The sequence below is a fragment of the Trachypithecus francoisi genome, unplaced genomic scaffold (genome assembly GCF_009764315.1).
Source record: "Trachypithecus francoisi isolate TF-2019V2 unplaced genomic scaffold, Tfra_2.0 Lachesis_group2, whole genome shotgun sequence".
In the NCBI taxonomy this organism is placed as follows: Eukaryota; Metazoa; Chordata; class Mammalia; order Primates; family Cercopithecidae; genus Trachypithecus; species Trachypithecus francoisi.
The window spans coordinates 165,743,648-165,756,878 of NW_022681465.1; the positions used below are offsets into that span (position 1 = coordinate 165,743,648).

General features: G+C 42.0%; 1 protein-coding gene and 1 non-coding gene across 3 annotated transcripts in view; both read left to right on the forward strand.

Annotated features, from left to right (window-relative positions):
• The window catches only part of ALDH7A1 (aldehyde dehydrogenase 7 family member A1), a 55,495-nt gene that overhangs the window by 38,481 nt on the left and 3,783 nt on the right, over window positions 1-13,231 (forward strand). For both annotated transcript variants that reach the window (XM_033181387.1, XM_033181388.1), the window contains 6 exons: window positions 400-494; window positions 3,710-3,794; window positions 5,332-5,438; window positions 7,710-7,826; window positions 9,554-9,651; window positions 9,841-9,914. In XM_033181387.1, the coding sequence (XP_033037278.1) occupies window positions 400-494; window positions 3,710-3,794; window positions 5,332-5,438; window positions 7,710-7,826; window positions 9,554-9,651; window positions 9,841-9,914 (576 nt within the window). The remainder of the gene's footprint in view (window positions 1-399; window positions 495-3,709; window positions 3,795-5,331; window positions 5,439-7,709; window positions 7,827-9,553; window positions 9,652-9,840; window positions 9,915-13,231) is intronic.
• LOC117066154 lies at window positions 6,160-6,266 on the forward strand. The gene has a single exon (XR_004430155.1). It is a non-coding gene; the product is annotated as a U6 spliceosomal RNA (small nuclear RNA).

The following is a 13,231-nucleotide window of genomic DNA, read 5'->3' on the forward strand; positions in this document are numbered from 1 at the left end:
ACGGTGGCTCATGCCTGTAATCCCAGCACTTTGGGAGGCCAAGGTGGGTGCATCACTTGAGGTGAGGAGTTTGAAACTGGCCTGACCAACATGGTGAAACTCCATTGCTACTAAAAATACAAAAATTAGCTAAGCGTGGTGGTACATCCTTGTAATCCCAACTACTCGGGAGGCTGAGGCAGAATCTCTTGAACCCGGGAGGCGAAGGTTGCAGTGAGCCAAGATTGCGCCATTTGCACTCCAGCCTGGGCAACAAGAGCAAAACTCTGTCTCAAAAAACAAACAAACAAACAAAAAAAACAAAACCAAAACCAGAAAACAACATTGTTTTATACTAGCTAACAAATACCTTGTCTACCTGTTTTGGTTCACTGATGGAAGTGTTTGTGCTTTCCTAAGCCTTTGAAGATGCAGACCTCAGCTTAGTTGTTCCATCAGCTCTCTTCGCTGCTGTGGGAACTGCTGGCCAGAGGTGTACCACTGCGAGGCGACTGGTCAGTATATCTGCATAGGCCCGTGAGATTGTCTTGCTTTTAAAACACTACTTTTTAATGAGTTCTGCTGTTAGGGAGGTGTCAGCAATACTGCTAGAATGATGTGCTCTCTAGATGTGGCTGGCAAATATGTGGTGCAGTTCTCTTTCTGTGCTTATGGCAGATGTTGTTAATCAATCAGGGACTTTGCCTTTTTCCCACCCCAAGCTAGTAGGGGTTCCACTACCAATTGATTGGAGTTGGACTAGGAGATGAGACCTATTTTCAGTCCTACTCCTAGAACAATATGGACGAAGTTCAATGTCACTTAGAGAATAAAACAGGATAAAAAAAAAATTATTAAACTATAGCTAAAAATAGAGTCTTGCTCTTTTATAAAAACATTTTAAGTAGTAAACCATGTTAAACATTTTAGGCTGGGCACAGTATCTCAAACATATAATTCTAACACTTTGGGAGGCTGAGGCAGGAGTATTGCTTGAGCCCAGTAGTTCGAGACCAGCCTGGGCAACATAGTGATTCCCTGTCTCTATAAAAAGTTAAAAAAATTTAGCAAGGCATGATGGCTCATGCTTGTAGTCCCAGCTACTTGGGAGGCTGAGGCAGGAGGATTGATTGAGCCCAGGAAAGGGCTTAATGAGGTTGCAATGAGCCATGATTTGCACCACTGTACTCCAGCCTGGGCGACAGGGCAAGACTCTGTCTCAACCAACCAATCAATAAACATTTTAATTTTTAGCCTCAAGTCTAGAATTAGATTTGACTTGAAATGATATGATTCATTGAAAAGCAAATGGCTCTGTATATGTGTGATCTCTCTATATACATATATAGCCTGCATATGTATATATAGAGAGAGGACAGATTAATATGAAGTATATATAAGGAGATGTGGTTTAGCTTCAGTGTGGGATTTAGGAAGTTTAATCTCTATACTTAGATTGAACTGGACTTCAGTTTAGTATGTGTTACAACTTTGATTTTCATGACTTTATGGTACTAAAAGACTATACTATAAGCAAGTTTTTTGCTTTTTTAAATTTATTTTTATTTTTATTTTTTTGAGTTGGAGTCTCGCTCTGTTGCCCAGGTTGGAGTGTAGTGGTGTGATCTTGCTCACTGCAACCTCCACCTCCTGGGTTCAAGCGATTCTCCTGCCTCAGCCTCCTGAGTAGCTGGGACTACAGGCATGTGCCACCGTGCCTGGCTAATTTTTGTATTTTTAGTAGAGATGAGGTTTCACCATGTTGGCCAGGCTGGTCTTGAACTCCTGACCTCAGGTGATCCACCCACCTCGACCTCCCAAAGTGCTGAGATTACAGGTGGGAGCCACCATGCCCGGCCCTGAGGAAATTTTAGTTAGGTATAAAATTTGACTGCATTTGCCATTTAAAAAAAATTCTTTTTAAGCTCTGTTGGACTTGAGCCTTTTTTATTATTGTTGAGTTTTCCTTTTGTAATGAAAAAGGAATGATTCAGTTGAATTATTAAGGAATTGGCTTTGGGTTTTTGTTCTCATTCGTGATGAGTGTGAACAAATTCTTTATAAGACTGATATAATCTAAATTAATTAGAAAAAGCTAAAAGATATGAAAATTATCTTTACCTTACACGTTTCTTGTTTTTTCTTTTTTTTTTTTTTTTTGAGATGGAGTCGCTCTCCGTTGGCCAGGCTGGAGTGCAATGGTGTGATTTCAGCTCACCGCAATCTCCACCTCCCAGGTTCAAGTGATTCTTCTACCTCAGCCTACCGAATAGTTGGGACTACAGGCACCCACCACCGTGCCTGGCTAATTTTTGTATTTTTAGCAGAGATGGGATTTTGCCATGTTGGCCAGGCTGGTCTCAAACTCCTGACCTTGGGTGATTTGCCTGCCTTGGCCTCCCAAAGTGCTGGGATTACAGGTGTGAGCCACCGTGCCTGGCTGCTCACACTTTTCATACTTGTTTTTTCAGGTGTTTTGCACAAATGAAATAAATCTTTATTTTTACATAGCTGACATTCTCAAATAATCTGATACTATATTTGTAACATTAAAGTTTATTAAATATGTTCACCATAAACATTAAATTGCATTAAAGAGTATATTAAAGCTAAGAAAAAACCATGTATTCCAAATGATTATACCCTTCATTACATGTTAAAATATGAAATGACACGAAAGCCAAATGTTTCTCTATTCAGCCAGTTTTTTTTTTTTTTTTATGTGTTTTGGAGCAAATATTTATTGATGTCCTTTATATTAGTTTTAAATATTAATAGATAATATTAGTCATTGTCCAAATAGATTTCCTTAGAGTTAGCAGTATATACACATAAAAATTCCAATACTATGGACTGCTTCATGACTAGTTCTCATAATGTCAATTCATTCATCACATGGAGACTAACCCAGAGCGTAGATGGTTTGGCAAGTTCAGCTCTGCCACTTGGAGCATAGCATGGACCTCACAACTACCCAGAGAACGCAAGGGTTGTCCTCACCTAATTAAGGCCTCCTCTGGAGACCTATATGGCCTGGGGCTAAGTGTTTGTAGTTACCCAGCAGAGGTCAGTTATGACTGCTCTGTGTTCACTGGGACTTAGGGTTATAGTATGGGACAGATGTACTTGAGGCCTTCTTTAATGTATTTGTGAAGCTTAGCCAAATACATCCTTGGAAACTTGATGAAGACATGGCTTATGGACCGGGTGCAGTGACTCACACCTGTTATCCCAGCACTTTGGGAGACCGAGGTGGGTGGATCACCTGAGGTCATGAGTTCAAGAGCAGCCTGGCCAAAATGACAAAAACCCATCTCTACTAAAAATACAAAAAATTAGCTAGGTGTGGTGGTAGGTGCCTGTAATTCCAGCAACTTGGGAAGTTGAGGTATAAGAATCGCTTGAACCTGGGAGGCGGAGGTTGCAGTGAGCCGAGATCACGCCACTGTCCTCCAGCCTGGGTGACAGAGTGAGACTCTGTCTCAAAAAAAAAAAAAAAAAAAAAAAAAAAAAACAGGACTTATGATTTTATTCTAATATCTACCTAAAAGGAAATTTTTAACTTCATATAGTTAATATTAAGATGAGAAATTATATAATTAAAAAAACATGCTTTGATTTGCTTATATTTTTAGAGATTACAGTATTTCAGTAACTATCAAGAAAATTATTGTTTAAAAATGTATACATTTATCATACTATGCCCTTGAATATCTCTTTTTTTGCTTAGTTTGTACATGAAAGTATCCACGATGAGGTTGTAAACAGACTTAAAAAGGCCTATGCACAGATCCGAGTTGGGAACCCATGGGACTGTGAGTATGTCCTTCTGTTTTCAAAGCGATCCCTTTTTGAGAGCTGTTAACAAGTGTTTCTGGTCTGAGGTTTGGAGTTTCTTTCCCTTTCCTGAGAGGCCTGAAGGCACTTGAAGCAGGTTATTAGGATTTGGGGTATCGTGTCTGCTCCTAGGTGTCGACCCTTGGTGCTTGATGTGGGCTAGTGGGTGAGACTGGGAGAGGTTGTTTAGGTGGAATGAGATTTAGTGCGCTTCTCTCTCATTACTATTACCCTTGTCCAAGCCGACACCAACCCTCTTGTGGAAGGCTGCAAGAATCCCCTAACTGACCTTTCTGCATCCATTGCTACAGAGTGATTTTTAAAATGCAATCAGATAATTCACTCTCCTGCTTAAAATACTCCTCAGTAACTTCTCATTGCTTTTAGATTTTTTTCCTTTCTTTCTTTTTTTTTTTTTTTTGAGACACAGTTTCACTCTGTTGCCCAGGCTGGAGTGCAGAGGCTTGATCTCGGCTCACTGCAACCTCCGCCTTCTGGGTTCAAGCAATTCTCATGCCTCAGCCTCCCGAATAGCTGGGATTACAGGTGCATTCCACCACGCCTGACTGATTTTCGTAATTTTTAGTAGAGACAGCGTTTTGCCATGTTGACCAGGCTGGTCTCAAACTCCTGACCTCAAGCAATCTGCCTGCCTCAGCCTCCCAAAGTGCTAGGATTACAGGTGTGAGCCATTGCACCAGGCCTGCTTTTAGATTAAAACCTAGAGTCCTTTTGATTTCTTCTTTTTTCAGGCTCCTGATCCTTCCTGGTCTGCTCTCTGCTTCCTGCCCTGCTTGCCTTCTCACCAACCTTTCTGTGTCCATTTTCCCTCTTGCTCCCAGAGCTCCACCTTCTCCAACATCCTTTCAGTGTTCCAGGCATGCCAGGCTCTGTCCTGCTGTGCTGTCTGCTGGAAACATTCTTCACCCAGAGTGGGGATGGCTCTGCTAACATGCCTCCTCCTCATAGAGGCCTACGTACATCTTCCTTCTTCCTCTGTCGCTGGGTCACTGTCAGTGCTCTAGTCTCCAGCAGCCATAACATAGGAAGGCATCATTCTCTTCCCCCTTGAATTACACACCAACTACTGAGACTGTGATGTTTCCTTAGAGAATGGTCACACTGTAATGAGTAAACTGACCCTATATTTTGAGTGCAGTACTTTGAGTAATTGATAGCCATTCTTTAAGCTAGAGGTTGGCAAACAGACTTGGCCCTGCCTGTTTCTGTAAAAAAAAGTTTCTTGGCACATAGACATACCCATTCATTTGCATGTCATTTGTGGCTGCTTTTGGACTACAATTATAGAGTTGAGTATTGGGATGGAGATCATGTATGTCCTCCAAAGCATAAAATATTTACCATCTGGTTCTTTATGGAAAAAGGATGCTGACTTATGTTCTCAATTGAGAACATATAGGAAGGGATTGGTCTGTTCATTGAGAAAGCTGTTCTGATAATAAAATGATGCCATAAAGGGCAAAATGATGAGCCAGGTTCCTCTTCTCTCTCCAGCTAATGTTCTCTATGGGCCACTCCACACCAAGCAGTCGGTCAGCATGTTTCTTGGAGCAGTGGAAGAAGCAAAGAAAGAAGGTGGCACAGTGGTCCACGGGGGCAAGGTAAGGGATGCTCTGAGATCAGTCGTGACAGCTTTTTAACCTTTTCCTTGAGACACAAGCAGGGCTCTGGGCATATTGGGAAAGTGACCCCATTTGACATCCTCTTCTCCCGTCTTTGTTCATATGTTATTATAAAACAAGGATATACATGTTTTTGTTTATTTGTCTGTTTTTGAGACAGAGTCTCACTCTGTCGCCCAGGATGGAGTGCAGTGGCACCATCCTGGCCTCAAGTGATCCACCCACCTTGGCCTCCCAAGGTGCTGGGATTACGGGCATGAGCCACCACACTTGGCTCTGTTTGTTTTTGTGACAGGGTCTTGCTCTGCCGCCTAGGCTGGAGTGCAGTGGTGCGCCATCTCAGCTCACTGCAACCTCTGCTTCCTGGGCTAAAGCAATCATCCCACCTCAGGCTCCTGAGTCTCGCTCTGTTGCCCAGACTGGAGTGCAGTGGTGTGATCTTAGCTCACTGCATCCTCCACCTCCCAGGTTCAAGTGATTTTCCTGTCTCAGGCTCCCAAGTAGCTGGGATTACAGGCACCTGTTACCATGCCCAGCTAATTTTTGTATTTTTAGTAGAGAAGGGGTTTCACCATGTTGGCCAGGCTGGTCTAGAACGCCTGACTTTGTGATCCACCCGCCTTGGCCTTCCAAAGTGCTGGGATTACAGGTGTGAGTCACTGTGCCTGGCCAGAAATACATGTTTTAAAGAATGACAACAGTGCTTGCTCTGGCAGTACATATACTAAAATTGGAATGATACAGAGAAGATTAGCATGGCCTATGCACAAGGATGATATGCAAATTTGTGAAGCATTCCATATTAAAAAAAAAAAGACAACAGAAAATGCATGGGACATTTCTGGAAGGACATATAAGAAACTGAGTCATGGTTGCTTTTGAATTGGGTCCCTAAATATTTGTATGGAAAGGAGAATTCCTTTTCTTTTTTTTTTTTTTTTTTGAGACGGAGTCTTGCTCTGTCGCCCGGGCTGGAGTGCAGTGGCCGGATCTCAGCTCACTGCAAGCTCCGCCTCCCGGGTTTACGCCATTCTCCTGCCTCAGCCTCCCGAGTAGCTGGGACTACAGGCGCCAGCCACCTCGCCCGGCTAGCTTTTTGTATTTTTTTTTTTTTTAGTAGAGACGGGGTTTCACCGTATTAGCCAGGGTGGTCTCAAACTCCTGACCTCGTGATCCGCCCGTCTCGGCCTCCCAAAGTGCTGGGATTACAGGCTTGAGCCGCCGCGCCCGGCCGAGAATTCCTTTTCATAGTACAGTAGGAGACTTTGTATTCAGAGCAGTTACAATCTATTTATTTGTTATTTTTAAAAGTCAGTTAAGGCACAGAATAAAAAAATACATATCGTAAGCATTAAAAAAGAAATTAACACAGATTGCAGTGGCTCATACTTGCAATCTCAGCACTTTGGGAGGCTGTGGTGGGAGGACTGCTTGAGGCCAGGAGTTCAAGACCCACCTCGACAACACAGTGAGACCCTGTCTCTAAAAAAAAATTAGCTGAGTATGGTGGCATGCACGTGTAGCTACTTGGGAGGCTGAGGTGGGAGCATTGCTTGAGCCCACAAGTTTGAGGCTGCAGTGAGTGTGATGACATCACTGCACTGCAGCCTGGGCAACAAAGCAAGACCAAATCAAAAACAAAAAAAACAAATCAAAAACAAAACCCCCCCTAAATAAAAAGATTTGTTTGTGGCCGGGCATGTTGACTCATTCCTGTAATCCCAGCACTCTGGGAGACTGAGGCAGGTAGATCACTTGAGGTCAGGAGTTCAAGACCAGCCTGGCCAAAATGGTGAAACCTAGTCTCTACTAAAAATACAAAAAAAAATTTAGCTGGGCATGCTGGTATGTGCCTGTAGTCCCAGTTACTTGGGAGGCTGAGGTGGGAGGATAGCTTGAACCCAGGAGACAGAGGTTGCAGTGAGCCAAGATCAAGCCATTGCACTCCAGGCTGAGTGAAAATAACTGCTTCCAACAGTGTTTGTTCAACAGAACTTGGTTGTGTCACATGGCATGGCTCTCCATCCCTTCTGACTCTTTATTTCCATTTTTCTCTGACCAACTAAGTTGGAACCAATGTCAGGAAGAGAGAATGTTCTTTCATGATTGGAATTTATTTTGGAGAAATAATTCACCTATAAAGGGTGCTAATTTTTTTCTTTATAAGTGTAGGCAAAGATTGCATCCTCTGACCCCAAATCCTGGACAACAAAATGCTTTCATTCTTTTTATTTCATTTCTCTGCTTTAGGTTATGGATCGCCCTGGAAATTATGTAGAACCGACAATTGTGATAGGTCTTGCCCACGATGCGTCCATTGCACACACAGAGACTTTTGCCCCGATTCTCTATGTCTTTAAATTCAAGGTAAAAGTGCCTCCTGTTCACTAGTCTAATGTTGAAATAAATGATAAGAGGAAAATTATGGTGGATTAAATTTCACTTGATGAGCCTGTAAGAGGGTTTTAGAAAGTAATCTGAATAGTAGATATGTGAAGGTTCGGGATAAAATATGAGATAAACACTTTAAAACTTTATAGCATGCCGAGCTAGCTGCCAGGGAAACCAGATTGGGTAATGCACTAGTGTTGGAGTTTATGGAGTATGTAGTCATCATTTCTTGTGTCATCTTAATTCTGGGCTGTGTAGGCCATAGAGTCACCTTCTCCTGAACCGTGGTACTGGATGGTTTGACAGACTTGAGTGCTATGAACATGTCAGCAGACAAAATGAGATGTGGAGGTAATCTAAAGTTGGCCAGGCACGGTGGCTCATGCCTGTAATCCCAGCACTTTGGGAGGGTGAGGCAGGCGGATCACCTGAAGTCAGGAGTTCAAGACCAGCCTGGCCAATGTGGTGAAACCCCATCTCTACTAAACAATAAAAAAGCCAGGCACGGTGACGGGCGCCTCTAATCTGTAATGCCAGCTACCTAAGAGACTGAGGCAGGAGAATCACTTAAACCCAGGAGGCTGAGATTGCAGTGAGCTGAGATCTCACCATTGCACTCCAGCCTGGGCAACAGAGTGAGACTCTGTCTCAAAAAAAAAAAAAAAAAAAAGACCTGTAGTTATAAACTCCATCAGAGGACAGGCTGCGGAGTTTTGTTTTGTTTTCCCTGCTCTCATATCTTGATCTCAAACTGTAGAGGTTTTAGTAGGTGAGGAAGCTGGGCACAATGGCTCATGCTTGTAATCTCAGTGCTTTAAGAGAATCACTTGAGGCCAGGTGCTCAAGACCAGCCTATGCAACACCGGGAGACCTTGTCTCTACAAAAAATTAAAAAATTAGCCAGGTGTGGTATGTACCTGTAATCCTAGCTACTCGGGAGGCTGAGGTGGGAAGAGATCCTGTCTCTAAAACAAATAAACAAAACCCAAAAAAACTGACACAGGTGAATAAATTAGAAGATCTCATTCCCTAGCTTGAGACAGGCCCTAGCCTTGCCAGTCAATATTTAGGATTAATTTTGAGACTGCAGAGAGATTGAATCAAGATTTGAATGTACCATTATTAACAGTTAAAGAATAGTGAGAATTGCATCGTGTTGCAATTATATGATTGCATTTCTTTATTTCTTGCTTTAAATTGCCTATCGTTTCACATATGGGGACTAGATAATATAATTTTGTGTTTTGTAATGTGTTTGTGTACATTATGAGGCTGTGTGAGCTCTTGAGCAAATTAGCCTCTCTTGGCCTCAGTTGCCCAATCTGTCAATTGGGAGGTAGTAGGAAACCTATGTTATAGAATGAGGATTAAATAACTAAATGCATGTTAAGTGCTTAGATCAGTGTGCTACACACATAAGAGCTCAATAGATATTAACTATTATATGTAGTAGCTTGAATGAAAGGAAGAATGTGTTAATATTTGTTTCTCAAATTATAATTAGGGGAAAAAATCCCAAAAAGTTTTACTTATTAATGATCTGAATTATAAGAGAAACAGTTAGTAAACTTGACTCTTTGGTTTCCTTTTTTTTGTATACTAAAATAATTATATGGGTGCATATCAGGAAATGAGTTTTATGTCAGTGAACTTTTGACCTGAACACTGTAACATCTAACAGCTTCCAATGTCTCTCCTTTTAGAATGAAGAGGAGGTCTTTGCATGGAATAATGAAGTAAAACAGGGACTTTCAAGTAGCATCTTTACCAAAGATCTGGGCAGAATCTTCCGCTGGCTTGGGTACAACTTTCTCTATTTTGAAAATTTATATAAGTCTGATTTATGTGGTGAGTGGACTTAAGCCATTGTAGTTGAAAATCAATTTTTCAGTATTGAAAGCCTTTGAGCTTTGGTTTAAATTTTTTATTTATTTTTGTTTGTTTTTAATTTCCTGTTCATTGCTCTCACCATGCCTCCCTTTTTACACAGACCTAAAGGATCAGACTGTGGCATTGTAAATGTCAACATTCCCACCAGTGGGGCTGAGATTGGAGGTGCCTTTGGTACGTAGAGAATCATTTCTCCTTTTCCACGTTGGGCAGCAAAGAAAAACCATTAGTAGCTTTTAGAAAAGGTTGACCAAGAGACTGAAACACTCCTTATATTCTGAAATAACCTAATATGATCTAACAGGCCTGAAAAAGCTTACATTCTGTATTCAAAGTTATCGCGTAGAGTCCTACATCATCTCCTCAGAGGCAGCATCAGGTTAAAGGAGAGGCCCTTAACCTGAAATGTATGAACTCCTGAAATGGTGGTATTTGTTTTCTGGGGAGAAGTTTGCAGACCCAAAAAAGCTTAAGAATCCCTATTTTACATGAAATAGTCTGGTTTTTATTTGCAAAGTAGGCATATAAATGTTAAACATACTCTTTTTCACTAGATAGAATACTAAGTTGTTTCTTTTCACTGGGCTCTGCTCCTGTTTCCTCTTAATAAGTCATGCATTATTAATGATGAAACTGGGTAGTAGTTTTTCCTAAAAAACTCTCCCTAACCATTGTATATTCAGTATTATTTATTAAATATGATCCAAAGTAAAATAAATTGCTTTTTTTTTTAAATATAGAAGCAAAACAAACATTCATTAATACTTGTAAAAGTTTATATCATTAGTAGCATTCTTTTATATTTTTAGACCAAATACTACAATTACTATTTGATGCACGGACTTTGACAAAAGACTACTGTTTTCAGTTCACCCCTGACGCCTGCACTGCACTGTGCAGCTGCCTGAATGCATGAGTATTTATCTTTTCCCTGTTTCCATCCCATGCCTGCTCTCTCAAATTGACTATTCCTTTTTTGTGTGTGTGTGTGTCGGGGGCTTGTTCTGTTGCCCAGGCTAGAGTGCAGTGGCGCAATCACAGCTCACTGCAGCCTCCATCTCCCAGGCTCAAGCAATCCTCTCGCCTCAGCCTCATGAATAGCTGAGGTGACAGGCATGTGCCTCCACACCCAGCTAATTAAAATTTTTTTTTTTTTTTTAGAAACAGGCCCTCACTATTGTTACCCAGGCTGGTCTCAAACTCCTGGGCTCAAGCCATTCACCTGCCTTGGCTTCCCAAAGTGTTGGGATTACAGGCATGAGCCACTGTACTCAGTCAATTGACTATTCTTTAGTTAAGCTTTTATAGTTAATTTTTAAAGTTCTGGTGGCCACTCACACTGGCTTATGCCTGGAATCCCGGCACTTTGGGAGGCAGAGGTGGGCAGATCGCTTGAGCTTAGAAGTTCAAGACCAACCCGCGCAACATGGCAAAAACTCGTCTCTACAAAAAATACAAAAATTAGGCATGGTGGTGTGTGCCTGTAGTCCCAGCTACTTGGGAGGCTGAGTTGGGAGGATCTCTTGAGTCTGGGAGGTGGAGCTTGCAGTGAGCCAAGATTGTGCCATTGCACTCAAGCGTGGGTGACAGAGTGAGACCCTGTCTTCCAAAAAAAAAAAAAAAAAAAAAGTTTTGGGCTGGGCGTGGTAGCTCATACCTGTAATTGTTTAAGCCCAAGAGTTTGAGATGAACCTGGGCAACATAGTAGGACTCTGTCTCTACAAAAAATAAAAAAAAAACTAGCCAGGTATGGTGGCACACACCTGTATTCCCAGCTTCTCGTGAGTCTGAGGTTCAAGGCTCGCTTAATTTAAGCCCAAGAGTTTGAGGCTGCAATAAACCATGATCCCACCACTGCACTTCAGCTTGGGTGACAGAGTGAGTTTGACCCTGTCTCTAAATAAATAAAAGTTTTGAAGAAGTATTATAATGGAAAAAGGAGTTTTGCCCATACTTTTCTTCTCCTCCTTTCCCAGAGGCTACATTGAGATTCTTTTTTTTTTTTTTTTTTGAGATGGAGTCTTGCTCTGTTGCCCATGCTGGAGTGCAGTGGTGCAATCTTGGCTTGCTGCAACCTCCACCTCCCCAGTTCAAGCAATTCTCCCACCTCAGCCTCCTGAGTAGCTGGGATTATAGGCGCACGCCACCATGCCTGGCTAATTTTTGTTGTTGTTTTTTTAGTAGAGATGAGGTTTCACCATGTTGGCCAGGCTGGTCTTGAACTCCTGACCTTGTGATCCACCTGCCTTGGCCTCCCAAAGTGCTGAGAATACAGCTGTGAGCCACTGTACCTGGCTGAGATTCTTTTTACTAAAAGAAAAAAGCAAATTTACCTTTGAATTGATGTCAGTTTTTCTAAATAGTATGTTTCACTGCTATCTCCTGACAACTTTAGACACTATGTATTGACCCTCTATTATAATAAAGGTTTCTGTCCAGGAGTAGGTGGGAGTCAACTAGTAGGAGAAAGAAGAAGAAGCTGTTCTTTTTCTTCTTCTTGGATGCACTCAGGACCCTTGCAGACTGAAGAAGCAGTAGAAAACAGAGGCAGGGAGGGCCCTGCAGGCCTGGCTAGCACACAGAGGGTAGTGGGGTACCAGCTCTCAGAATAGTGAGCATGGTCCTTGAAAGTGGATTAGTTCATTCACCCAGCATGTGCGTAGCTGGATAGGGAGTCTTTTGGGAGATTTTAACTAGGACTTATTTCTTCTACTTTTTTTTTTTTTTTTTGAGACGGAGTCTTGCTCTGTCTCCCGGGCTGGAGTGCAGTGGCGCGATCTTGGCTCACTGCAAGCTCCACCTCCTGGGTTCACGCCATTCTCCTGCCTCAGCCTCCCGATTCTTCTTCTTTTATTCATTCTCCCCCTACTCCCTCCCTGCCCACCTTGGGTAGAAATAGCTTTTATTCAAGTACAATAAAAGAGTTTGTTGGGGAAGACCCATGGGGTGTTATCTTGTAGAAAGAGCACTGGGTGAGGAACAAAGAGACACCATCCAGTCCCATTTACTGCTGTCACTAGCTCTGGAACCTCAGGCAGGTGCTCAGCCTTGGTTCCTTAGAGCCCCTGTGACTCTGTTCCTGCTAGGAATTTCGCTGTTAGCTGTGGCTTGTTTTATTTCAAACGTGTGCAGGCTTTTTACCAGCTTCCCATTCTTTGAAGTCAGTTATGTTTCTTTTTACTTTGCTTGTGCATTTGAGAACTAGAAGGGCAAACATTCAGCTGTGATTTTTCTGGAACCCATTTAATGGAGATTCTTTTCCTTTCATGAGAAAGACCAGGTGACTAGTTAATAGAGAAGCTTTTATTTCAAAATTATTATATTTTCTTAATGTATTTCTATCAAATGGGAATATCTGTGTTTTCCCTGATAATTTAATACAAGTTATTGAGCGAGATAAAGAAGACAGTTACAGCTCCCATATTCTTGCGCCCTGCTCAAAAGAAAAACTATGAATAACATGTATGGGCCAGGCGCAGTGGGATTACAGG